The following is a 26,913-nucleotide window of genomic DNA, read 5'->3' on the forward strand; positions in this document are numbered from 1 at the left end:
TGCCTGTTCTCGATGCATTTCATTCAATTTCAATGAAAGGTAACTTTATTAAACCAATAAATATTGCGCGCTCCTGGGGAAGAGCGAGCGAGACAGAGAAAGGATGAAGCCAGGACATGCGGATGTGCATAACAGCATGTTCATGCATGGATATGCACGTGTATATATAACTATGCATATGTCTATACACTTGCAAGCATAGCTTCACGTAGGTATTTAAATAAATCCCAATGGAATCATAGATACATAGATACATAGATAAATAGATACATACATAGATACATAGATACATAGATACATAGATACATAGATACATAGATACATAGATACATAGATACATAGATACATAGACACATAGATACATAGATATATAGATACATAGATACATAGATACATAGATACATAGATACATAGATACATAGATACATAGATGTATAGATATATAGATATATAGATACATACATAGTTACATACATATGTACATACATACATACATACATAGATATATATATACATAGATACATAGAGTCGAGTGATCTCCACTTCCTCCACATCTTCTGTCCCACTCACCTTTTCCCCTTTACCACTCACTCGATTGCTCTCTATTTTCCTGTATCTCTCTCTCCCTCACCTTCTCCCTCTCTCTCTCCCTCCCTCTCTCTCTCCCTCCCTCTCTCTCACTCTCTCTTTCTCTCTCTATATTAACTGATTCCCATGCTCTATCTCCCGGTCTCATACTTACTCTACAGTTCCTCTACATTCTTCTCTCCATCTCTCTCTCTCTCTCTCTAACTCTTAATATCTCTTTCTCTGTATGTCCCTTGCCATTCAAAAATATCCGTTCTCTCGGTGCCCCACCCATATCTCTCATCTAGCTTTCAAATAATATCTGCACATATATAATTTATAATATACATATAAAATTTGTAACACTCGATGTATAGTTTTATTTCAATTAATTTTTTTTTTCTTTTTTTTTTTTTTTTTAATTTATTTTTTTATTTTTTTTTTGCTGAACATGAACATGACACATAAACGCGTTGATCATTTTAGGCTTAGTTTGTTAAGGGCTACTACTTCTAGTTAAAAACTATGCAAGTACAATGTGAATGAGGCACTTGAATGCAGCACATCTGGATCTACAGATATGCTATACACATATATAGTTCCGTTATATTCGCAGATATATTTGATTGTAGTCAAGAGACGATTTAACAATTTGTTTCAATTACAATTTCCTTTCGAGTTTTGTAAATGCTTAAATTGGGATATTGCTGTTGCTCTATATACATTGCACCTGTGTGTGTATGAGTGTGTCTGTGAGTGTGTGTGAGTGTGTGGGTAAGTGTGTATATGTATGTACATTTAATTATTGCACGCCTTAAACATAAACATTATAAATATATATCTGTAAAAAAAAAGCAAAGGGAGGAAACTAAACAGAGTAACGGAAGCTCAAGAACTTCATTTGCTTTTAGTAGAGCACATCATAAATAAATGTAGAATTCTTTCTTATTTTGGGGGTTTTCTTGGAAGAGTTAGGATATAAGTTGAACGGGCATTGGAGTTATTACAGTTATTAATATTAAAGTAGCATCAAATGTGATTACGATTAGTATTTAGTTGTATGTTTTATGTTACACAAGGCACGTTGATGGGATAGTTGGCTCTAGCTCTAGGTCTAGCTCTGGATCTGGGCTGGCTCTAGCTCTAGCTCTAGCTCTGGATCTGGGCTGGCTCTGGCTCTGGCCCCTCACTGATACCAGGGCTGGCGACGCACCCATTGCAGTCGATTGCTGGTCTGATCGGAGCGTATCTTAATGCTAGCGCCCTCAGCAGCGCGCACCGTTTCCTTGACCTGGAATAGATGAAGAGTCATTCAATTAGGATCCACTCCCATACTTGATCATCATTCAGCTACGTACGCTTTGCATCAGATTCTGGGCATTGCCCACCAGCATCTCGGTCGCCTCGCGATCCTCATCGGAGCCCTGGGCGCCCAGCATGGTCGCCTTCACCGTGGACAGGATCTTCAGCTGGGTGCCAATCGTCGGTATGCGCTCGCAGACCTGCAACAGATTCGTCCGGATGCGCCGATCGGTGCACTGGCGCGCCAGCTCCTTGGCCAGGCGGGTGACATCCTCCGATGCCTCGGCAATCATCTTGGCCGTGGCAATCAGCTCACGCTTGCTGCCACGCGAGTCGGAGAGCACCAGCTCGCTCAGCCTGGCCATGAGTTTGGCCATGCGCTTGGCCGCCGCGATGATTTCGTTGTCCTTCGATGACCACTGACGCACCTCCTGGTGCAGGCCGCGTGCGGCAATCTGCAGAAACAAGCGCATTAGTCTCGGACCCATGGAGTTGCTATTTACCCTGCTTGGAGGCTTACCAGTATGGGCTGATTGGCATGCGGCATCGTGCGGAAGACGCCCTCGTCCTCGTCGTCCGTCTCCGGCGGTGGTGGACGCACGGGCGCCAGGCCCTCGCGCGGCAGTGGGGGACGCGGTGGTGCACGCTCAGCTGTCAAATAGAGAGAGAGAGAGAGGAAGAGAGAGCGAGAGAGAGGAACAGCATTAGCGATAGCCCAATTCGATTTCATGGACTCATCACCCACCATTCTGATTGGACAAATGCAGCGCACTGAGCTCCGGTATGGGCGGCGGCAGCGATGTGGGCAGTGGCGGCGGCTGCGGCGGCGCAATGGCATCGCGCACCTCACGCACATCGCCCAGCAGACGCTGGAATGATTTCTTCCAGGCGGCAGCCGCAGCCGGATCGGCAATATTCGTGGCCACCAGCTTGGCGTCGCCCACCATGGCGGGCAGCGAGCGCTCCAGGTTGTTGGCGGCCGCATTCAGGCGTTCGGTGAAGATGGGATCCTCCGAATTGTCCGCCTCCTGCTTGGCCACCAGCAGCACCCGATTGATCAGCCGTGCTATGTTCGAGGTGTTGTCCACCATCTTCTGGGGCTGGCGCGCATGGATGGCATCCTCGCAGAGCTTGGCATACACCTGCATATGCTCCTCGGATGTCTTGATGAAGTCAGCCGGATCGGTGGCCTGGTCGCAGAGCGTACGCATGCGCAGCACCGTATCCGCATACTGTTGCTTCAGATTCTGCAGATGCTCGTCGGCCGCCTTGCTGGCCGGATAGTTCATCCGAATGCGTCCGGCGTTGATCAGCTGCGGCGTCAGCGAGTCCACCTGGGCAGCCGACGACAGCAGAATCTCGGCAATCTTCTTGTTGCCACAGGCACCGCCGGCGGCGACCATGCGCGAGGTCTTCGAGGCGCGATCGCTGAAGGCCTGCAGATTGTTCGACTTCTGGTTAAAGTTCTGCTCCCGTCCGGGCGTGCCCTCCGGCAGCATCACAGCCTCCGTGAACTGTTTGAGCGGTGTGCTCACATCCATGAAGTCCTGCACGATGCGATTGACCAGGGCGTTCTGCACGGCGGCCTTCAGCTCGTACAGCTTCTGGGTCAGCTGCTTGGCGGCCTGCTTGGCAGCTGGCCCGGTGCCGGCCGCTTGGCGCTTGAGGCGCTCCACCTCGTCGCACAGCTGCATGATCTCGGCCTTTTGGTGGCCCGGACAGCCCTCGGCCACCTTGCGTCCCTCCTCGACGATCAGATTGATCGCCCGCTCGCCGAGGCCGCCATCATTGACCTCGGGATTCTGCAGCCATTTGACCGCCTGCTCGAGCCGGCCCTGAATGGTGTGGGCGGTCTGCTGGACGCCCGCCTTGTCCACGCCGGAGACCGCCTGCCGCACCAGGCCCTGGAGCTCGCCGAGGCGCGCCCGTATGCCAGTGGCCAGGTCGACGGCCTGCGGCGAGTTGCCTTTGCCCTCCTGGCGCAGCTCGCACAGATTGTTCGCCATGGCGCTTATCTCGTCCGCCAGCTTCCGGATCGGATACGAGTCCTGGGGCAGGCAGCGCTCCGATATCTCATTGGCATTGTCGATGACCTGACGCAGCGCCTTCTCGCCGACGCCGCCGCGCAGGGCATAGGGATTCGAGAGCCATTCGTTGGCCAGCTCCATTTTGTTGGTGATCGCGTTGCTCAGCTTCTTCAGCACGGTCAGGTTGTCCAGCTCGCTGGTGTCCTCGTCGTAGGTGGTCAGCTGCAGGACTCGTATGATCTCCTGCAGTTCGTCGGACATGCGGGCGGCCAAATAATTGCGATTCTCGGCCGCTTCCTCGGCGCCCTTGCCCTGCTGCTCGACAATGTGTATGTAGACCTTCATGCTGCAGATGAGGATCGGCGCCAGGGTCTTGACCTGCTCGAGGCAGCGGACGAGAATCTCGCTGTGCACCTGGTGGGTGAGCTCCTTCTCGCGGGCGGACACCTCGCGGGTCACCTTGCTGAGGCAGGGCGACAGATCCTTGAGGAACTGCACCAGCTGCTCCATGGTGCCGATGATCTCGGCCACGGCCAAGTAGTCAAGCACACGCTTGCACTCCTGTATGATCTTCCGCACCTCGCTCTCGTCGAAGCAGAGCAACAGCGAGGAGGTGCCCTGCAGTATGCCGCGGCTTCCCTCAATTAGCTTCTTGCGCGCCGGCCCCGAATACGGATCCGAGCGCAACATATCGGAAGCCTCCTCCAGCAACTGCGAGGCAGTCTCCACGCGATGCAATGCCGCCGGCATATCCTGCCTCAATATCTTGTCGTCCGAGCTGTTGATCGTCTCCCGTCCAACCTTCACCAGATTCGCCACTGCCGCCGAGACCACCTGAACGGGCCGGCTAAGGTCGGGCATGGCGTTGCCATCCTCGGCCTCCTCATGTAATATCACCAAGCGAGATACCTAAACGGGACGAAACCAAATTCCCATTAGCTTCTGCTTTCCATTCTTCCGCACTTTACTAAATCTACTGCAGCTACCAGAGTCTAAGCAAGCTCTACTGCTCAATGTGCTTTCAGCTCTAAGCAAACTTTAAGCTTTGAGTGCTTGAATTGCAGCTTTGACTTAATTTTCTACTTCACTTGTATTCGGCAAGCTTTAAGCTGTGTTCATTGACTTTATGCTCTGTAGTTGAGCTTAAAGCTTGCACAACTTACAATTGCAAAAATATTAACTCAAGAGCGCTTAGCTAAAAGCTCTATAGAAAGGCTTCAAGTTTAATGTTTGAGTTATGTTTATACACATAATTAAAATACACATAAATTAAAATAGCAAACTTTAAGCATTTATATAGAGCTTTAAGCCAAGCGCTATTGAATGAATGTATTTAGAGCTTTAAGTTACTTGCAACAAATATCAAATTAATTAGTTAACGATTTTACTTTTTAAAGTGATATGCTTTAAGCTCTGAGCAAGACTTAAAGCTTTGTCTTGTTGTCTACTATGAAATTTTAGCTGTGAACAAAAAATTTAATAAATGAACTCATAAATTTTCTTACAACATAACATAAAATTAAATAGAGAGCTTTAAGCTTTCAATGAACATAGTTTAGACTGCTTAAAGCTTCAACGAGCTTTAAAGTAATAATTCAAGTAATTTTAACTGAAACATATATGTTTGCCAGAAAGTTTACTTGTTAACCTATTAGCTTATTTGGAAATAAAACCCTTTTACTTTTCAAAGTAGGCAAAAATATATAGATATTTGAAAGCTCGTAATGCTCATTGAATTATTTTACAGGCTAGAATTCAATTAGTTAGTTGGATTATTGTTTACGGCCAGATGGATTATAATTTTATTTATAAACTCAGCATAACTCAGAGATTTAACGACCTTAGCAGCCAGTGTCATTGCGTCATAGCCAAAAGCAGAGCTACAAGTGTTACACGCTCTCTCTCTTTCTCTCGCTCTCGCTCTCAATTAATCGCACTCGCTCTTGCTCTGCCTCTCCCTCTCCCTCTCTCTCTGCAACTATTGGCTAATAGCTTTACCAGAGACCATAACGAGTCTAACAAATCATTCATCAGTTGGAATTGAAGCGTGGGACTCGGACTTGGACTTGGACTTAAACTTGGAGATCGCATTGATATCGATGCGAAATCGATATGGAGACAACTTGTTTTTGCCGGTTTCGTTTCGCTCTAAACTATTCGACTTCTCAGCTATTTTTAGGCATGAACTGTTTTGTCCGACTGCTCCCCCACACATGAAACGAAACTCAGCTGATGCGAGCCAGATACGGATCGAGTTGATAAGAGCAGCTCACAAGGGTTCTTCAGGCGAATCTACTATTCAAGTGAGCTGATCCAGTTTTATCATGAACATCATCTTATTACAGTAGTACAGTTCATTTCGTTTACATTTTTGTATGCGTCAATATTCTAAGAATTTTTATATTCTTATAAAATTCAACAGTTTTCAATTTGAAAGAAAAAAAAAATCGGAAACCCTAAGAGCTTTATGATTTTCCAATTTTCAACCATCCATTTTAATTTTCTTTTTTTTTCAAATATGTATTATTATTTATATAATTAAAAGTAATAGATGTCTTTCTAACTTATTTCCTTTTTAATTTTAAAATTCAAATACTATGTATATTTGATAAACTACGTTTAAAGTACAAATTCAAAAAAAAAAAAAAAATTTAATTTGATAACTTAAAAAAAAAAAAAACAAAAAAACAAAAAAAAAAATTAAAACAAAATTAATGACAAAAACTAATATAAATGGCAAAAAAAAAAAAAAGATAAATATTGAATATTTAAATTTAATATCTTAATTATTATTACACTTTGGTTTCATTTTTACATATTGAAACAAAAAATAAACTCAGAACTTCATAAATAGATATCTGGATAATTAAGTTAACTACATGAAAAGCTCGAAATGTTTAGTAATTGCCAATTCATATATATAGAGTTCATATATATTCTATTGTTTTTGAGTGGGAACATCACATATGTTTAATCTCCGGGTAAGCTGCATAGCTAATATCAATCGATCTATGCCAAAAGGCAGTTCCCGGCCGATTCCATTCCATTCCCCCTAACTGCAATTGTTCAATTCCATTTCAATTTCGCTTGATGAATTAATTATGTAATTAATTTGATAAACCCCCTAAGGCACTCCCCCATCGCAGCATCGCCCTTTTGTGCTCTATTTGTGGACCAATTTGCTAGCCGGCCATCTAAATTTAAACATCCGAAAAAAAAAACAAGAAAGATCTCATTAAATGTGTGTGTATGAATGTGTGTGTATGAATGTGTGTGTGCGTGTGTGTGTGCCTCAATGTGTTGATTGATGTGCTGAACGATCATTTTTAATTCGGTTTTCGCCAGCCATTCATACACCGTACGCAGACGCCACCCCCACGCCACCTGCCCCGCCCCTCCCGGGATCCAACCATCCCCCTTTGGCTGGCGATGAGTCACCATTTGAGTTTCGGTTCTTGGCACAGTTTTGTGCCTCAACTAAGAAATCTTCAGTCAGCCGTATCAGCACCCAAATACACCTACACCTACACCCTGTCGTTGACCCTCCCTCCGCACGGCGCTGCCCTTCTACGCGCTTCTCAAACGCTGTTGTTTGTTATGTTTCATCAACGTCTTCCACATGTTGCGCCCAAAGCGTACGATTTTCTTTAGCTTCTCTTTGGCGCAATGATTTCATTTTCTTTCGTTTTTCGTTTTTTCGTTTTTCATTTGTTTTATCTATTTTTGGAATCTTTCGTTTTCGCGCGCTCTCTCTCTCTCTCTCTCTCTCTCTCTCTTTCTCAATATCTGTCTCTTTCTCTCGTTCTGTTTGGCTTTGTTTCAGTTTTATTAAATTAATTTTGTTTGTCCTCAGAGGCTCAGGTTGTTGCGATATCAGTGGAAGCAGCAGATCTATGTATATATATATTTATTATTCTGCTGCTGCTGCTTCTTCTTCTTGTGGCCTTTCTTTTATTATTATTATTATTATTGCCTACCTCATTTATTTATAGATCCCGCAAAAGATTTGTTAAGCAAGCAGAGCAAGCGAACGCATCTTAAAGTTTGTTTTTGCTGCTTAGACCGCTTGGATTTTGCCTATGTGAGATAGATAGCTATAGATCATATACATATATATATATATGTATCTATATGTATATCTAGCACAGGTACACATGCTACACAGCTGCTGGAAACGTTCGCTTTTCAGGTGTGCAAATTCAAAAATTAACTAACTAGAAATATATAGAATTGAGTAGATGTACATATATATGTATGTATATATGTACATATGGATATGTATGAATGTATATATCACTTTAATAGATTTCATGCATCAATTCTCCGCAGTGAACTCGCTTTACACACAAAATTTGATCATTAAATTCGGCTTTTGGCATCAGTGGCGCAGCCAACTTAATGCGCCTATGCAGTTACTTATGGCGTTGCCATACATATCGAAACAAATATAAGTAATATAAATAGAAAATCTAGTTAAAAACATAATGAATGACAATACACTCTGAAATTTCCTAGTCTAAAATCTAGTCTAGATCTATTATATATACCTTAACATGAACTAAAGAGCTATGACAGCTGACAGCTATGAGAACTATGATCTATAATCTATGATCTATAATCTATGATTTATGGATCTATGATCTATGATCTATGATCTATGATCTATGATCTATGATCTATGATCTATGATCTATGATCTATGATCTATGATCTATGATCTATGATTCTATGATCTATGATCTATACATATACATATTTATAGACTATTCCAATATCAAATGCTAATAAATTGGCATCAAAATACTTTCAGTTCTTCATAAATTTACCTTTTTAGGCGCCAATTTGCTGGCTTGTTATAGCTAGGCAATGTTATAAGGTTAGGTAATATTTCCTTATGGATAAACCCGATTTAACATAGATCATTTCATTAACAATCGCTTACCTGCTGGGCAACAGGATCTAATATGCTCTCGATGGTTTTTGTGTGAAAGACGGGCATTTTAGCTGCTTCTTCTGTAGCTTTACAGCTCTCTCAATGTGTGTGTGTGTGTGCGTGTATGTGTATGTGTGTGTGATGGTGGATGGGTGTGTAAGTCTAGGTCTAAGGTATTCCAGATATTCCCTCTTTGCCAAGCCAATTTCAATGAGATCTGAAAAATAAAACAAAACGGTTCAATTTATATGCATATATATGTGCATGTGTGTGTGTGTGTGTATGTATATAGTATGCTTGCTTGTTATCTAGACATACAGATTGAGGTCGCAGATAATGCGAAACTGTCACCTGTTGAAACATGAACAGCCACACTGAGAGTAACTTGTGGAGAATTCAACTAGAACTAAGAGCGATTGAAGATATCCGTGGTAGACTAAGGGGTATATGATGATGTTTTAAGGATACTATTTCGAAATATGGAAGAGGCACTATAGTAGAACTGATATACCGAATGATTGCTTGGGCTTATAAAGCGGTTATAAAAGTTGTTTATCGATTGCAAACGATATCGATGATTTGGCAACTGAACTGCTTAGGCTTAGAATACTAAAAGCCATATCGATTTTAATCGATCAGTGCAGTGTAATAGACTTAATCCTCTGCTCTGTGATTGCTCATCAAGAATTTGTATATATAAGTTTACTTAACAAAACAGATATACCCGAAACATGCCTTCTCAATGCGTATTCAGAGTATAAAATAAGATTTGTTTAGTTACTGCAAACATATTTCAAATATATCAATCTCTTTGGGAAACTTAAAAATAAAATATAGATATCTAGATCCTCTAATTTGCTTAAACTTAACTCAACTCGCGCATATATGTTTTCTCTCAGTGTAGACGGCGCTTATCTAGGCTGGGCATAGCCCACCAATTCGTATGAAACTATCTCCAGCTGCTGCATATGAGAATTCTTAAGAACAAATTTTCAATTTCAATTTGAATTCAGTTTTGTTGTCGTAGTTGTTGTCGCTGGGGCTATGATTGTTGTTGTTTTTAATTTCGATTGAAATGTTTCAGTTTGCTTGCGACTGTTTCATTAATGATGACGCACACTGTGAGGTCATTGCGAGACATTTTCGACACACTGTTCAATGAGCAGGAGGCGGAAGAGGCGGAAGAGGCGGAGCAAGAGTGGAAGACAGAGGGAGACACAACTTTGATGACGCACTGTTTACACAAATGTCTCGCTGTCTGTGTGTGTGCATGTGTGTGAGTGTGAGTGTGTATCTGTTTTGGGTGTAGTTCTTTATCCGCTGTCCGATATCCGCACCCTTGGCCAATTCTCGTAATTGGCAATTGGATTTGCAGTGAAAGTGGCGAGGTGGTAAAATGGCATTGAAAGTGCGAGTTCCGCAACAGCCAGACAGGTGGCTAATAGAGGGTGTATGCTACTCTGCGTCTGTGTCTGTGTCTGTGTTTGTGTAGGTGCGTGTTGGTGTATGCATGTGTGCGTGTCGGTGCGTGGGTGTGTGTCGTCCGTCTACATTGAAAAATATTGAGTGGCAAGGCGTTTACAGCACCTTGCTGAAAAGCAAAATAGAAATGAAAACTTAAAACACAATGTAGCCAACGATCGCAATGCACTGAGAGAAATACAAGAGAATAATACCAATACAAAAATTAAATAAATAAAAACACATATAATAGAAATAAAAAATATGAAATAAACATAAAATAATATTATATAAATATTAAATAGCATACAAATAAGCAACGAAATAAAATAAATGAAAAAAAGAAACCTAAAATAAATATATGGAAATTAAAATTCCAAACAAATTTAACTAAAAAATAAATTTTATAATAATATAATATAAGTATTAAGTACAAATAAGACCAGCAATTTATATTACCAAGTCTCAAGAACGCAATTTTCACGTTACACATAAACAAAATATTTAAACAAAAAAATGCAATTTGAAATTTTTGCTTATTGTTTTTACACTTGAAACAAAAAAAAACTTACTTGAGCTGAGATGAGAACGTATTTACACTTAAAGAAAACTTTATACAAAAAAAAAAAAAAAAAAAGTACTTGAAATAAGAAATCGTTACCAATTTAGGCTCAATCAACCTATTTTAAATGTTTACAAAATTTATTACAGATTTACAACAGCGTTTCGTTCAGTGTACGCACAAAATATGAATCTAATAGGCATGTATATATCGCTATTTGTACAAATATAGAAATGTGCGAACACTTCCAATAGACATATGTACATATGTATGCATATACGCACACACATGTATGTCTATATACATATGTATATGTATTTGTGTATATGTGTGTATATTGATACATAATGACTGCCACTTATGGCATTTAGCGATCGATTGCTGCTGCAACAATAACAATATAACAACAGCAACAACAATCAAAAATCAAAACAAAACGAAATACCGAACAGCAACAAAACATTTTTTGTGCTATGTGGGCAGCGGGTTTATTGACTGGACTACTGCCATTTATGGTCAACAAATTGTTGCAACTATTTAATATACCAATAAATACAGGCACGCACACAACTGCAATTCACAGACATATACAATATTCAAAATGCAAACGGATAACGTTTTGGGGATAATGCATTATGCATATCAAATTTCGCATTATCGTTTATCGAAACGTGCATAGTTCGCGCAGCTCATCTTTAGGCCAAGAAAGTGTTCGATAAGCATAAGAGACTTATCGAAATGTATGCATGACTGCGGCATGTGTGTGTGTGCGTGTTCGTGTGTATGGGAAGCTCCAGCAATGCTGCAATAATAACAAGCACAGCAGCCGCAACCGCAGAAAGGGCAGCGAGCACGTTCTGTTGCTGGCGGCATATTTGTATATTAATTGTACATTTTGATTGCTGTCAAATATGCGCAGAACAATGGGAATCGTCAATTGAAAACAGCTGCAGGCAAAATAAGCCCCAGGGACTGGTTAATTGTCCCCCATACAGTGGTGCAGCTACCGAATTTGGAGCAACGATCGCAGCGCTGCATGGGCAAAACCTAAAGAGAGATAGGATGAAGCGCGCGCGCGCAGGGCGGCGCACAATGATGCGCGCGCGTGTTTGCTGCGCCAAGGCGAGGCTACACACATTTGCATACATATTAATATATGCATGCATGTGCGTGTGTGCGTGTGTATGCACGCATATAGTACTAATATTCATTTGTGCGCGCATATTAATTTATTTAGGGCACACGCATACATTCATAGTACTTAAATACATATACGTATGTGTATGTATATGCATATAGAAAGCTGCAACTGCTCTTGTTTACATGATTGGTTCTTATTAATTGTTATTTTTTCACGCACATTCGGCTTTATCGTGTTTTTATCTTTAGCATTTCTTCGTGCGTAGCAACAAATAGCTAACACACACATACACACACAACGCGCACAGGGCGGCAGCAACAATTGGCTCACGAATCAAACAACAACAAAAAGAAGAAAAGAAAAGAGGGAAAGAATAAAGAGCACAAAACAAAAACTCCGTTGTCTGATGACAAATGCAACTTAGCTGCTGATTTAATGCGAATTTGTGACAATTGTACGATTCATACGCTTTCTTTACACTCACGCACACACTCGGATTATATATACACACATATGTATATACAAATATGTATGTGTATAAATATAAATATGTGTTATCGCCCGTATTTACTTTTTAAATGTTTGCCTTATTCGCTGTGGCTCTGGCTGTCGCTCTCGCAGCGGCTTTTGACTTGCTTGCCCGACTGTTCTTTAAATACTAAAAAAATGATTGGGGGCCAACATCTACCTTGCGCCGACAGCAACCACAACGACGGCGACGCTTTTGTTGTTCGCTACGTGTCTATCTTCTTCTGCTCTCCATATCGCCATCATTTCTGTGGCGCTCACTTTTAACATTCTCTCTGCCTGTACGTGTGTATATATGTGTGAGATTGTGCACGTGTGTAAGTAAGAGTGAGGCATACTCTCCCCCTCTATGTTATTAACTTTATTGTTGCTATTTTTAATGATGTGCCTTAGTTGTGTTATCCATAAATATATATACGTATAAATATAAATACTATTTGCATTAAAGCTCAGCCACTGCGGAAAACCCAGAGATCGAACAGATCAGAATGCCAATCTTGTCTCAAAAAACTAAAGCTGTTTCAAAGAATTAATCATATTATTGATTTAAAGATATACATACTTTACAAATAAGTTTTTTAACAACTTTAAGCTTAAAAAGCTTTTAAAACATTTTTATGATCGTTTCAACGTCGATAAAAGCGCAAAAATTCAAACACGTAGGAAATCAACGGCTTATGGTAACAGCTGTGGCTAACATATGTTATTGCTATGACATGCCTGCTAATATACCAATTTGGTATTTTTGGTTGTGCTGGTATTTAATGGTATTGCGGACTGCCAACTGGTTGCAAAACAAAATCTGCAACTCGAAATTGCCCAACACTTAATAAATACATATATACATATATACGTAACTTATACAAATTAATTGAAGGAAAATTGGAAAAACTAAGTGTTAAAAGCCAAGCAAATGCAATTGAATATATAAGAGATATAATTGAAACGGAATGCATTGCCTGTGTAAATATGTAAAACGCAACGCGTGTGCAGTACAAGGCGAAATATAGCAAAGCAAACAATACCAGCAGGCAGGCGACAGCAGAAACAGAAGCAGCAGCAGCAGAAACAGCAGTGGAATCAGAGGCCGAACTGACGTGAAAGAAAAACGACGCATGCAGAAGAAAAATGCCGCAGCCGCGCTGATAATTAGCGAAAAGTGTTTGAATTGCAAAAGTAAGCGGCACAAATGTAAAGAAAATACAATTTTCCATAGTTTTATCATAATTTTTTTGTACATGCAATTCGTGTTGGCTGCTGTACGTATGTATATGTGAGTTTGCGTATATGTGTGTGTGCTTTTGTGCGGGTGTGAGTGTGAGTGCGCCGCTGCCGCATAGCGAGAAAGAGCACGCACCATAGTTGCCTATGTAACTGCTGTCGGTGTAAGCGTACGAATATTAGTGTGTATTTGTATGTGTGCAATGTGCAAGCAAAACAATTTATGATTGTTAAAAATTGTCCTAACGATCAAAGTGGGTCTTACTATATTTATAAATTTATGCAAAAAAAAAAGCTAAATCGTTTTTTTTTAGGGTTGACTACAATTGCAAGCGATGTTGCGACAACAACAAAAACATCGTCTCTGTCGATGACGACGTCGCAGCGTCGTGCGATTTGCTTTTTTGTATGTGTTTGTCCGCACCCAAAAAAAAGGAAAAATTCAAATAAGATCGAAGCAAATAAACAAAAATTAAATCAAATTATTTAACGAAATGTTAACAGGCTGTCACAAGTAGAAAAAAGAAAACCCTCAAATTAAATTAAAAAGCAGTGACACACAATGCTAAATTAAACGCTGCTGCTAAGTTCCAAAGGCGCACAGCGTGAAGAGTGAAGAGACAAAAAGACAGGGCGAATGCAAAACAACCAACATCACAGACACATACATACACACAAACGCACATGCATACGCTTATTTATATACGTGTGAGTGTGTGCGAACGAGACATGGCTGCCTGTGTGTGATTGGGTTTGCGTGTGTATGAAAAATAGGCGTGTTGCCGTTTCGCTTTTAAACAAAAAAATATACAACAAAAAAACAAAATTCCAAACAAATCAAATACATAGTTTTAACAATTAGCATGATGGCAAAATCTGTTTAACGATAAGTTCATTCAGCAAATCGTACGATTTTCACTGCAACAACACTGAAAAAAAAGCCAAGTGCTGCAACCCTTTTTTTCGTCTGCATGCGGCAGCTGGCCAATAAATAAGTACCGCTATTACTTCAATGCCAATTATGAATTACAGTGAGCCACATGCATACATATTAATATATATATAGATATATATATTTTTTATATACGACATATATATATATATGTACATATGCACATGTAGCACACATGCACGTGTGCCGTACGCTCTCTTTCTCTCTCTCTCTCTCTCTATTTTCACCTAACGCCTACTCTAGAACTTAAATTTTGAAAGCCACGCATCAATAGGAATGTCACATTTCATTGAGAGCATAATAATATCATGCGACGACTCTTTGGCATTCAAATGTGCGTATCTGAATGATGATGCACCGTTATTCGCCGCTCTGAGAGACTGAGACGCGGCTTTGGTGAAAATAGTGCCAAAAGAAGGCAACAAAGAAGAATAATATTTAAAAAAACGCACATATTTTTGATAAGCGGCTTGTGTTGTGGAATACCGAATGAGATATGAATGTAGTTGTGTGTGTATGCGCGAGTGTTTCTGCGTGTGTAATCGAATAGTGTGAATCACTTGATCGATTTGAATGCGACAACAAAAACATGAAATTCTCCTTTTATCACACACATACACAGCCACAGACAGACACACACACACACGCACACACATGACATGCACATACTCATGCTCATGGGCTTACACAAGCAGTTTTATGCACACGCTCATACCCCGTGTGCATACATACATATGTAACTTTCAATTACACTTTCGTTTGCAGAGCGCAGCATAAGGAGATTCTTGTCTGTTCATTGACTAACCAGCGATATCGACAAGCTACAACACACGCCACAACAACAACAGCAATAATAGCAAGAGGAAAAAGAAGCATAGCAAACCCAAAGCAAAAACAAACAACAAGCTGACATCTCCAGATTGCGACTGCCGAAAGAGTGGGAAGAGAGTGAAGAGACGAGTGAGCGAAAGCGAACGAGAGAGACAGGGAGGTAGAGGGAGAGGGAGGGCGCGAGTGCTGGTTGGGGGGCATAACATGAATAACAGAGATGCCATCGGCACGTCCTGGTAGTCTCAAAGATCCGGAAATCGCCGATCTATTCTACAAACATGATCCGGAAAAGATCTTTGAGGATCTGCGAGAAATTGGCCATGGCTCCTTCGGTGCCGTCTATTATGCCCGCTGCAATCTCAACAAAGAGATTGTGGCCATCAAGAAGATGTCATATACGGGCAAGCAGAGCCAGGAGAAATGGCAGGACATACTCAAGGAGATACGGTAAAAGTGCATCAATTTATATCGACTATAATATATATTGTATTATGTATTCCGTGACTCGCGAACAGCTTCTTACGTCAATTGAACAATCCAAATACAATTGAGTACAAGGGCTGCTACCTGCGCGAATCAACAGCATGGCTGGTCATGGAATACTGCGTCGGCTCCGCTTCGGACATCATTGAGGTGCACAAGAAGCCGTTGCATGAGGACGAGATCGCTGCCATCTGTATGGGTGTGCTAAGCGGTTTGAGCTATTTGCATTCGCTCGGGCGCATCCATCGTGACATCAAGGCGGGCAACATTCTACTCACGGACATGGGCGTGGTGAAGCTGGCCGATTTCGGAAGTGCGGCCATTAAGTGTCCGGCGAATAGCTTTGTTGGCACGCCCTATTGGATGGCGCCGGAGGTGATACTGGCCATGGATGAGGGCCAGTACGATGGCAAAGTGGATGTCTGGTCTCTGGGCATCACTTGCATTGAGCTGGCTGAGCGCAAGCCCCCATACTTCAATATGAATGCCATGTCCGCATTGTATCACATTGCACAGAACGAGTCGCCCACGTTGCCGGTAATTATCGATTGGAAGCGCAATCACTATCAATCGATTTATGATTCCATGTCAATTATCCATTCGTTTGTTTTGCAGAAAAACGATTGGTCGGACACGTTCTGCAATTTCGTGGACCTCTGTCTAAAGAAGATGCCCGCGGAGCGACCCTCGTCAACCAAATTGCTGCAGCACGCGTACGTGACCCGTCCGCGATCGGAGACGGTGCTGCTGGAGCTGATTGCGCGCACCAAGTCGGCGGTGCGTGAGCTGGACAACCTTAACTATCGCAAAATGAAGAAGATACTCATGGTGGACACGTGCGAAACAGAGAGCGCTGTCGGCGATACGGACGATCAGCAGGACGATCATGCTGGCGGCGACAGTAGCAAGAGCAATAGTATTACTTCCGAACACTCCATACACTCGGTGGGTGTATCGGCGGCCAGTAGTCAGGTGACATAGCCCTGCGATTCAAATCGTTTAACTATCGATGATACTAACGAAATTGTTATCTGTATCTGTCCCGTAGAGCTCCTCGTCGAATTCCATACCGGCTGCAGCACAGAATCACCATCATATCGGAGCTCATCATCAGCAGCAGGTGGCCGCCGTTGCGGCTGTCATGCACCATCAATTGGAGCTGCAGAAGCAGCACTGGTCCAATGCCCAGCAGCAGCAACAGCAACAACAACAACAGCAGGCGGGCGGCGCTGGCTGTGGGGCTGTCACACGCAATTCGTCGCGTCATCGCAACTTGCCGCCGCTGCCAAACATAATGCACACCATGAACAACAATGTGACGCCTACGAACTCGGCGTCAGTGGTGCCTGCGCCAGCGCCAGCGCCGCCTCTATCGGTGATGTCGCATCTGGGCGTGGCGCTAGGGCATGCCAACAGTAGCGGCGGCGGCGGTGGCGGCAGCAGCACTGGCGGCTCACCGGCTGGCGGTGATCATCGCTTGACTGGAAAACAACCGCGCTATCTATCGACACCAGCTGCCCAGGCGGCTGTCTATGCGGCCACATCAACATCCTCGCAGCAGGCCATCTCCAATGCTGTCAACGATCATGGACCCAATAATTTTGCCACCATACGAACGACGAGCATTGTGACCAAACAGCAGAAGGAGCATATGCAGGTGAGTGCGATTAATCGTTGATGCTCAAAGAACATACATGCATATACATATGTGCAACAACAAAAGCTCATTATGATGAGTGTGTGTGTGCGTGTGTGAATTTAGAAATGACTTCAATCCGTAGTCCAGTTAATAGGGCTGCTTGTCATTGCCATTTATCGATATCGTGAACATAATCGATCCCATACGCAGCCTATCTATCGTTGGCTCTCACACCTCTCATTGCTGTCATCGTGTGTGTATGTCTCCTGTCTCAGCAGCTCCTCCTTATCCGACTCATAGTCCCAGTCACAACAGCTGTCATTTCCCGTTGCTTTTGCTCGCTCGCCTGCTCGCCCTCTCTCTCTTTCTCTTTCTCTTTTTTGATCTTCAAATCGTTGTGCTCTCCACTACTACATGCAAACTTTGTTGTTGTTTATTGTTTCTCTTTCTACTCTCCTCCTGCATAACAAATAGGCGCGCTATAACTTCTGTTGCTCCTGCTTCTGCTGCGGCAGCCAGGCGGATGCTGATGACTTCGCTGGCCACGATGACAGCTTCTTCCAGAAGGCTAAAAATAGTAGCAGTCCAAAACAATGCCAAACTCTTAATCATTGCCCCTGTGTGATCTCTTAATCAAAGAAAAAAAAAAAAGAAGACAAACACAAAAGATAACATAACTAAATTTAACTAGAGTGTACATTCACATACTTGTGTGCATATGCATATGTATTTATTTATGTATGTGCGCTTGTGTGTGTGCGTGGGTCAAGTCCATGACAATAAATAGAGCAATAAATGTTTAAGAAACTTAATGCTACGAAGATTTATTTGCAATTTAGGCGCAACAAACAAACGAAAAACACACAGACACACACTCGCACGCACACACAGGCAGACTGCGCACCTTAGTAGTAAACGCACCCACATGCACGCACAAAAGCACATTTACACACACACACACACATCGATACACATACAGCCTTCGTTCTAATTTCGTTCTATGCTACTTGCATTGTTATTCTATTTTCCGTTTTTCCCTCACTACTTTTCGCTACTCTCCACCCACACGCACACACACAACTCGCAATTGCACTGTCTTCCTCTCTCGCTCTCTCTCAGCTTGATATTTGACAGCTTGAACAGTAGTCGCCGGCATTTTATCTTTGATTATATGACGCTGCTATTTGCAATTGCTTAAGTTACAATATTTAAAAAAATTTTTGTTATTAGCTTTGTTCTATTTTGCTTTGTTTAATATTTTTTTCGTATTGCGTTCAAGCATAAGCCGTTATAAACAATTTTCGCGCAGTCTGTTTATTTGCAATTAGCTATGATTTTCCCTTGCTTTAAGTTGCCTTATTTTGAGGTTAAGAACGAATGGGAGTTAACTAGTATTATCGTAAGTTGTTGCTGTTACTGTAATTGTGTTAATGATGCTGCTGCAACTGCTATATATACACACCCACATACATCTACGTATAAATATATCTCCACTCCATTAATACGCTTTTGTTTTATATGTAAATTATTATTTGTGTTGCCTGGAAATCATTTTGCGGAATGCAGGAGGAGATGCACGAACAAATGTCCGGATACAAGCGAATGCGACGAGAGCACCAGGCGACGCTGATGAAGCTCGAGGAGAAGTGCAAAGTGGAAATGGAGACGCACAAAGCAGCGCTGGACAAAGAGTACGATAATCTATTGAATAACTTTACCAGAGAATTGGAACGGCTCGGGGTAAGAAAATCGAAATGCAACTATAAACAACAATAATCTATATACTCATTAAATCATGAATCACATTTGTTGCAGGCCAAGCATCAACAGGACTTGGAACGACGCGCGAAACAGACGGCAGCGGCCGAGAAGAAACTACATAAAGAGATTACGCTGAAGCAGGAAAACGATCGCAAGTTATTCGATTCGACTCGCAAAAAGGAATACAAAGCGAACAAAGAGCGCTGGAAACGCGAACTGTCGATGGATGAGTCAACGCCAAAGCGTCAACGTGATTTAACCTTGCAATCGCAAAAGGATAATCTAAAGCAGCACGAGGCCCAAGAGGAGCAGCGTATGATACAGGCCCAGAAGCAATTTGTTGAGCTCGAGATGCGGAAATTCAAGCGAAGACGTATGATATTGCTGCACGGACTGGAGGATCAGTTGTTGCGTGATGTAGGCACCTAATTAACTCTCATCAAAAATATTTATAACCACTAAATGCAATTCTACATGTCACTTATCACAGGAGCTGAGCAAGAAGCAACAGCAGCTGGAACAGGCTCACGCCATGCTGTTGAAACACCATGAAAAGACACAGGAGTTGGAATATCGCCAGCAGAAGAGCGTACATCAATTGCGCGAGGAGCAGGTGAGTCTTACGCATATAGATATATTGTGCTCGCTGTACGTCTATAATAACACGGTTTACTTTGCAAACAGATTAACAAGCAGCACGACACGGAGTTGCACAATCAAAAAGACTATATGGAACGCATTACGAAGGAGCTGCTGCGCAAGCATGCGCTCGAGCTGAGACAACAGCCTAAAAGCCTTAAGGTACAAAAGGAAACTGAAAATAAATTACGATTCAATTCAAATTCAATTAACATTCTATATGGATTCTTTATATAAACAGCAAAAGGAACTGCAGATACGTAAACAGTTTCGCGAGACATGCAAAACGCAAACCAAACAATATAAACGCTACAAGGCGCAAGTGCTGCAGACGACACCCAAAGAGCAACAGAAGGAGGTTATCAAGCAGCTCAAAGAGGAGAAGCATCGCAAGCTCACGCTGCTGGGTGAACAGGTGACAAACCAAATGATAACCAATATGTAATAGAATAACTAATGGCTCATCTATTCACCTTGCATTTGCAGTATGAACAAAGCATTGCCGACATGTTCCAAAGTCAAAGTTATAAACTGGACGAGAGTCAAGTGATCGAGTGCCAACGTACCAATGAGCAATTGGAATACGAACTGGATATGCTCACAGCCTATCAGAACAAGAACAAGAAGCAGGCGCAGGAGCAGCGCGATCGGGAGCGTCGTGAACTCGAGAATCGCGTTAGCGTGCGGCGTGGCCTATTGGAGAATAAGGTAATCAGGCAAATAACTCGTCGTGTCCAATGAGTATCGAAAATTGAACTTTAACTCCATTTCAGATGGATGCCGAATTGCAACAATTCAATTTGGAGCGTGCCGAGCGCTTGCGCATGAAGCATGAGAAGCATGCTAAAGAATTGGAAGCTTTTGATAATGAGTCAATAGCACTAGGTTTCAGGTATAACGAACTATATGTGCTTTATGCATAATTGTATATACTAATTGATTATTGATATTCTTGCAGCACTTTATCCCTAACTGAGGTATCACGCGAGACCTATCCAGATGAGGAGGGTAGTTTGTCGGGTTCCATGATTAGTTTAGCGCATAGCAATAGTTCAACAAGTTTTCCGGCTGGTTCGCTATAGCATAGGGAACAACAGCAGCAGCAACAACAAAACCAACACCAACAACAACAGCAACAACAACAACAAAAACAACAGCAACAACCATATAGTAATATGAACTATTATAATTTTAATGGAAATTTTAAAACAAATAACACTGCGACAACAGTAACAGATAGAGCCGGACACAAGCAACTATAACAATTACAAATAACATAACAAAAAGCATAATTTATATATAAATATATACATATATTTATGTATGTATATATATATGCAGAAGCATTCGTTGTTTTTGTAGCATCATTCTAAACTAAATAACGTCGAAAATTTATGAAAGTAAAATTAAACAAAGGAAGAAAGAAAAGAATGCAAATGAAAATTTTGCATAATGTTGCCACAAAATGAAGCTGCAATAGTTTTTGTATTCCAACGTAATCAATTCAAGCAAACAAACAAGCAACAACCATATGATAATACATTTAACACAATTTAAACAAAATCAAACAAGCGAAAATCTATGTATATATATATATTTAAATATATATATATATATCATAAAAAAGCAAATCAGCATAAATACATAATTAAAATGTAAGCCTTTATTGTCATACACAAACGAAAGCATAAAACAATAACATCAACAGAAACAACAGCAAGCAAATCACCCACAAAATTATAGATATATATACATATATACTGATATATGTATTATGATATATATATATATATGCTCGTATATATGTCGACACGCACGTGTGCAAAATGTTTAAGTTTTATTTTGAACTTTTGATATTATTATATAATAATTTAATTAAAATCTTTGTTATTCAACGACTCGATCGTGCATTGCTAAAAGATGTGTAAAAACAAAAAACAAAAAGATGTGAAAGTAGAAAAGAAATGTTCGTTGTTTCAAGAAGACTCGCTACAGCAGACTTCGTGCAAGAAAGAAAGGAAAAAGAAGACACAAGAGAGCGCTATCGATAATGCGTTTCGCTGTAAAAAATCAAAACCCCTAAGGGAGAATAACGGAGAGAAAATAAATCAAGCCAAGATTAAATATATCTCATTTCTCTTAGCCAAAAGAAGAATCAATTTTAACAACCAATCGAGAAAGCGCTTGATGCCATTTTTGCATGTTGTTGATATCCAAAATTTTGATTTTTTTTTTTTTTTGTAATTTTGTCAACGTTATACGTTACGTTTTTTTTCCAACGGACTTGCTAATAAACAAATTAAAAGAAAAAACAAAATAAGTAACTTGATAAACAAATAAGTATAAAAGATAACAGACATAAAAAATTAAAATAATAAAAACAACTAAAATAAGCCTATTATAGACTTAATTAATGCAAATTTGCAAAATGCTTAGTCAAAAAGAAAAAACAAACAATAAAAATTGTATAGAAAATTAAATGCATATAAATGTTTAATTAATTTACAATTTATGTTTATGTGAGAGTTATTTTTTTGTTGTCTTATACATTTAATATAATAAAAAAAAATATATATATATACATATATATACAAACACACACACACACATCCAATTTTGATCACCTATCACAAGCCCCGATCTTAAGATATAAAATCAAATAAATTTGTAGCAATAACATTTTTAGTAAACAAAATGATAAATGATAAACAAAACACAAAGATTCTTTTCCGTTGTACATTTTATACTATGAGTGAAGCGAATATCAAATGCAATTGGGAAACACATTGATGATCGTTATATAGATATACATATATAGCTCTAGTTACTTTTGCATGAATTCATAAACAAAAACAAATACTAAAATTAACAAATGCAAGGAAATCAATTCATAAACAGATTTGGAAGAAGTGCAGCGATAGAGAAGGAAGTGAGAGAGAGAGAGATAAGTAGAGGAATATAAGGAACATACATATGTAATATTTTTTATGTTTAAAAATTTGTTTTTTTTTTTTTAATTATTATTAATAAATGTATTTTTGAAGTGGATAAAACGATTAACAATTAAATTGATACGCGTCAATAAATAATAATAAATTATAAAGTAAAATACAAGAAACAAAAATATTAATCATATACATATGTCTATATACATTTTAAATACTATAGGCTATATATATAGTGTAGGGCACTGAAGAATATTATAAACAATTTGCATAAGCTGAAAATAAAAGAAAAAAATCCGAATCGTAATACAATACTATCTATATAGATCCATTCCTAGCTATTATTTATCTCTGTCTTTACCTCTTCAGTTGTTGCTCCATACAAATTAACATATGTCATATATATCTATATAGAGAGAGAGACAAATCGATCCATTGAATATTGGAATTTTTAATTTTTGTTTATTGAACTCAATAAAGTTGTAGCTGTATATATATAGACATCTAGAATTCCCAATAACTTAGGCAGGTTCAACAATAATCCATCAAAAACTATAGACTTTTATACACATATATATATAGATATATAATATACACATATATTCGGACCAAGCCAATCTTTGTCCAAACTGAGTCTAATCGTAATCTATAGAGTTTCAAATAACCGCGGAATGTTTTACGATTGAGTGCGCATATACATATATTTATATCAAGTTTTGTTTCTGTAACATCAGGAGCTTTAGCCTGGAATATAGATTTGCATATTGTTTCTCTTTCTGTTCATTTGTTTCTTATATACATTTGATACATACATATATCTATGTATATACATATTTGGTAGACATTTATAAAGGATCTCGAAAGCTTTTGCACCTACAAAGTATACATAGATATATAAAATATACATGAATATACTATAATATTGGATATATGTAGATCGTACCATATGTATGCAAATCATAATTTACTTAGGGGTATACTAAATAGAGATATAAATATATAGTATTTGTGTGTGAGGAATCGTTAAACGTTTCTAATCTTTATGCTTGGGCAGCGGCTGTTCCGATCTGAACGCTAGACGCTGCTCTGTTGCTTGGCCCGGCTTCATTGGATTGGAGGTGTTGCGTCCGCGCGTCAGGCCGCAGCCCACGGATAGAAGATGCGCCTCCAAGCGACTCAGTCGCTTCTTTCACGAGCTCATCAGGCTGTCGAGGAATGAATGCTTATTGATCACCTTCGTGGTGGCGATCACGAACTCCACGTTGTTGTCCTCCTGGGCGGCCAGGAAGCGCAGTGCTGCGATTTCGGCGAATGTGCAGCCGCCCACAAAGAAGACGAGCACCACGCGCCGGGCGTGCATTAGCGAGCTCTCGCTGGGCGTGGCGCCGACTGCATGACGGCCACCGATGCCAATCAATTGCACCTGAAAGTCCTCGAAGGTCGGCCCGGGCAGGTTGTTGATCTGGCTCTTGAGCGTCTGCCAGCCGAGCGGCTTGAGCGAGTGCTCGACCAGGCGAGCCGTCAACGGTGCATAGAAACTATGCACATAGCTAATGTCCTTCGGATTGATCTCAACGCTGTCATCGACGGTCAGATGTAGGGTCTGTCAGGAGAAGTTAAGTACAGTTAATCGACTGGTTGTAGCTTTTATTACTCTTTATTCCAGCTCCTTGCTCCATCCAGCCATCCCTACTTCTTTCTTCTCATTTCGACTTTTTAATCCTTACCTCTACTCTTTAGTTCTACTTCTACATCTTACTACTGCTCCTTAGTCCTTACTCCCGCTCCTTAGTCCATCTCACACTCCTTACATCAACTGCTCATTCTTAGTTCTTACTCCCATTCCTTACATCAAACACTTCCTCTTACTTTTACTCCTTAGCACAACTTCTACTCCTTACTCTAAATACTTCTTAGTTTTAGTGCTTGTCCTTTTCTTTACTATAATCCATTGCTACTTCTATTGCATCTTTTCCTAGTCTGTAAACCTTAATCTTTCCGCCTCAGTACTACATAAAACTTCTACTGTAAGCTACTTCTTTATCTTAGCTGCTTCCTAATCCCACGCCTATTCCATTCTTACCTTGCGCAATACGGCATACGCCCGCGACTCAGTTTGTGTACGCAGCAGTCCAGCTTTCTCGAGGTGGCTAATGGTGAGCAACACCTCCAGGCCGTAGACCTGGGCCAGCTCGCGCTTGTAGGAGTTGAGGACGCGCTCCTTGAAGCCGGAGGCGGCGGCACACTGCAGGCAGATGAGTCGCAGCACGTTGCGCAGCTCGGCACGGCGTGCTATCTGATCCTCAATGTAAGCGCTCGACTTGTCGATGTCCGCACAGATCATGAACTCCTGCTCGGCGGCCAGATCATCGCTGAACGAATAGACATTGATGCGTTCGTCAATGAGTCCGGCGATGGCCGTATGCACCGATGTTTCCTTCTTTTCCTCCATCAGTTGGGGCAGACGTTCGACGAAACTTTTGATCTCCTGCACCGTTTGCTCTTGCCGATTGACATTCATCTGTGCCTGGATGTCCTTGACCTTGCGGGCGAGCAGAATGCGCACTTCATTGAAGTTCTTGTTGCGCAGCTCCGCGTACAGCGGTTTGCCGGAATGAAGGAAAATCGTCTTCCGATCTTTATCGCCCACCAAGCGTTCCGGATCCTCAGATCCGGCCGTGGAGCTGCCGCTAATAATATATGCCGGAAAATGCTCGGCCGGCAGCGTCAGCTTATTGTGGTGTATGCCATAAAACTCATCGATGAGACCCTCGTAGGTTAGTTGGGTGGCCAGCGGACTGAGTAGGTCGATGCCCCGATCGAGCAGGATGAGCTGATCAATGGCACCCTTGTCGCCATTGTACAGTGACTTCTCGTCAATGGCCAGCTGCTTGGCATGATCCCAAACGAATTGAGCCATGACACCCTTGCCGTAGATCTTGGGTATGCGTCCGTATAGCCGCTGCAGCTGCACCAGGCCAATCGACGCTTGAAAGAGAGCGGTGGTGTCGCCATCGATGCTAACATCGCGATAGGCATTGGGCATCTCCATGCTGACTACATCCGAGTCCAGCGGAAAAAAGTTCCAGGTCAGCTCGTAGATATGAGTGAATGCATTGATCACATCCAGATTCTCCAGATGCTTAATGCACAAGCACGAGCGACGCGGCACAAAGAAGATATAATACTGTCGACCCTGCTGATTGTTGTCCTTTAGGTGCGTGGCCAGCTGATCCATGAGCTTAACCTGCGTGTGCACAATATAGATGATGTTCTGGACGTCCTTGGGAGTGCGTGATTCAGGTTTCAAAGCGATCAGCTTAATTCCACGATCGGTGAACATTTCCGGCTTGGTCACAAGCTCCAAATGTCCAACCATTGACTCGTCCAGCACAATAATCTTGCTGCCTTCGATGGAATCAAGGTTCTGCATTAGCTCCCGCGCAGCCGTCTCCTGCAGCAGCTGCAAATTGACGCGTTGACTCCTTAGATAAGGAAACATGGCTGATGGCAAAACAGGAACCGCACTACTGATGACAATATTTGTTCTTAGCTTTTTCTCGCTAGCGAGGCGCTATTTTCGTATTGTGTCTTTGCAGTCTCTGCACTCAGCAAGTGTTTTTACTGCCTAATATTTCTGTGGTTGCAACGCCCACATACTGCACGGCAGCCGAGCAAATTAGCAAATCAGCTGTTTTGGGCCTGCGCAGAAAACAGTGTGTACACACCAATAAGAATAGGCAATATGCGCTCAATTTGATTTATAATTATAAATTAATTCTGTTATGTGTGTAAAATAAAACTGCTTAAATGTATTTAAACGCATAAAGCATCTATTAAAATTTTATAACCACTCTTATTTTGGTATATGACAACACCAAGCGCGAGCAAATATTGTCGAATTTTAAATGAACTATTCAA

General features: G+C 41.3%; 3 protein-coding genes across 11 annotated transcripts; 1 reads left to right on the forward strand and 2 right to left on the reverse strand.

Moving 5' to 3' along the window:
• Positions 1-939: 939 nt before the first annotated feature.
• Vinc (vinculin) lies at positions 940-12,776 on the reverse strand. Of its 7 annotated transcripts, none has more exons than XM_089475472.1 (7): positions 12,565-12,706; positions 8,839-9,046; positions 2,615-4,805; positions 2,390-2,520; positions 1,926-2,324; positions 1,715-1,858; positions 940-1,679 (listed from the first exon to the last, which is right to left on the reverse strand). In XM_089475472.1, the coding sequence occupies exons 2-6, from the start codon at positions 8,893-8,895 to the stop codon at positions 1,754-1,756; spliced, it is 2,883 nt and encodes a 960-aa protein (XP_089331598.1). In that variant the 5' UTR covers positions 8,896-9,046; positions 12,565-12,706; the 3' UTR covers positions 940-1,679; positions 1,715-1,753. The 7 variants fall into 7 exon arrangements, with proteins under 7 accessions (XP_089331598.1, XP_089331603.1, XP_089331599.1 ...); XM_089475477.1 differs by adding an exon at positions 8,723-8,755 and having other exon boundaries at positions 940-1,858; XM_089475473.1 differs by adding an exon at positions 10,863-10,900 and having other exon boundaries at positions 940-1,858; positions 12,565-12,654.
• Positions 12,777-13,338: 562 nt separating this feature from the next.
• Positions 13,339-21,282, forward strand: Tao (Serine/threonine-protein kinase Tao). 3 transcript variants are annotated; one of them, XM_089475470.1, is made up of 14 exons: positions 13,874-13,996; positions 14,057-14,148; positions 15,460-15,972; positions 16,041-16,545; positions 16,624-16,980; positions 17,057-17,665; positions 19,214-19,387; positions 19,463-19,825; positions 19,899-20,021; positions 20,093-20,209; positions 20,289-20,462; positions 20,534-20,755; positions 20,821-20,939; positions 21,006-21,282. In XM_089475470.1, the coding sequence occupies exons 3-14, from the start codon at positions 15,743-15,745 to the stop codon at positions 21,127-21,129; spliced, it is 3,117 nt and encodes a 1,038-aa protein (XP_089331596.1). In that variant the 5' UTR covers positions 13,874-13,996; positions 14,057-14,148; positions 15,460-15,742; the 3' UTR covers positions 21,130-21,282. The 3 variants fall into 3 exon arrangements, with proteins under 3 accessions (XP_017871180.1, XP_089331596.1, XP_017871186.1); XM_018015691.2 differs by lacking the exons at positions 13,874-13,996; positions 14,057-14,148 and adding an exon at positions 13,339-13,697; XM_018015697.2 differs by lacking the exons at positions 13,874-13,996; positions 14,057-14,148; positions 15,460-15,972; ... (1 more) ...; positions 16,624-16,980; positions 17,057-17,665 and adding an exon at positions 18,316-19,046.
• Positions 21,283-22,261: 979 nt separating this feature from the next.
• car (vacuolar protein sorting-associated protein 33A) lies at positions 22,262-26,694 on the reverse strand. The gene is made up of 2 exons (XM_018015745.2): positions 25,076-26,694; positions 22,262-24,595 (listed from the first exon to the last, which is right to left on the reverse strand). The coding sequence occupies exons 1-2, from the start codon at positions 26,492-26,494 to the stop codon at positions 24,182-24,184; spliced, it is 1,833 nt and encodes a 610-aa protein (XP_017871234.1). The 5' UTR covers positions 26,495-26,694; the 3' UTR covers positions 22,262-24,181.
• Positions 26,695-26,913: the final 219 nt, after the last annotated feature.

The sequence above is a fragment of the Drosophila arizonae genome, chromosome X (assembly GCF_054131065.1).
Source record: "Drosophila arizonae isolate 15081-1271.41 chromosome X, UAZ_ARI_1.0, whole genome shotgun sequence".
In the NCBI taxonomy this organism is placed as follows: domain Eukaryota; kingdom Metazoa; phylum Arthropoda; class Insecta; order Diptera; family Drosophilidae; genus Drosophila; species Drosophila arizonae.

What these genes read in the sequence shown, in the direction of transcription:
- Vinc (XM_089475475.1), bottom strand. Translation starts at nt 8,895, where the DNA reads ATGCCCGTCTTTCACACAAAAACCATCGAGAGCATATTAGATCCTGTT. An exon ending in GCATTTGTCCAATCAGAATG is followed by an intron (nt 2,521 to 2,614) that starts GTGGGTGATGAG and finishes TCTATTTGACAG; the next exon opens with CTGAGCGTGCACCACCGCGT. An exon ending in CCCAGAATCTGATGCAAAGC is followed by an intron (nt 1,859 to 1,925) that starts GTACGTAGCTGA and finishes CATCTATTCCAG; the next exon opens with GTCAAGGAAACGGTGCGCGC.
- Tao (XM_018015691.2), top strand. Translation starts at nt 15,743, where the DNA reads ATGCCATCGGCACGTCCTGGTAGTCTCAAAGATCCGGAAATCGCCGAT. An exon ending in TCACGCTGCTGGGTGAACAG is followed by an intron (nt 20,463 to 20,533) that starts GTGACAAACCAA and finishes TTGCATTTGCAG; the next exon opens with TATGAACAAAGCATTGCCGA. An exon ending in TCAATAGCACTAGGTTTCAG is followed by an intron (nt 20,940 to 21,005) that starts GTATAACGAACT and finishes ATATTCTTGCAG; the next exon opens with CACTTTATCCCTAACTGAGG.
- car (XM_018015745.2), bottom strand. Translation starts at nt 26,494, where the DNA reads ATGTTTCCTTATCTAAGGAGTCAACGCGTCAATTTGCAGCTGCTGCAG. An exon ending in CGTATGCCGTATTGCGCAAG is followed by an intron (nt 24,596 to 25,075) that starts GTAAGAATGGAA and finishes TTCTCCTGACAG; the next exon opens with ACCCTACATCTGACCGTCGA.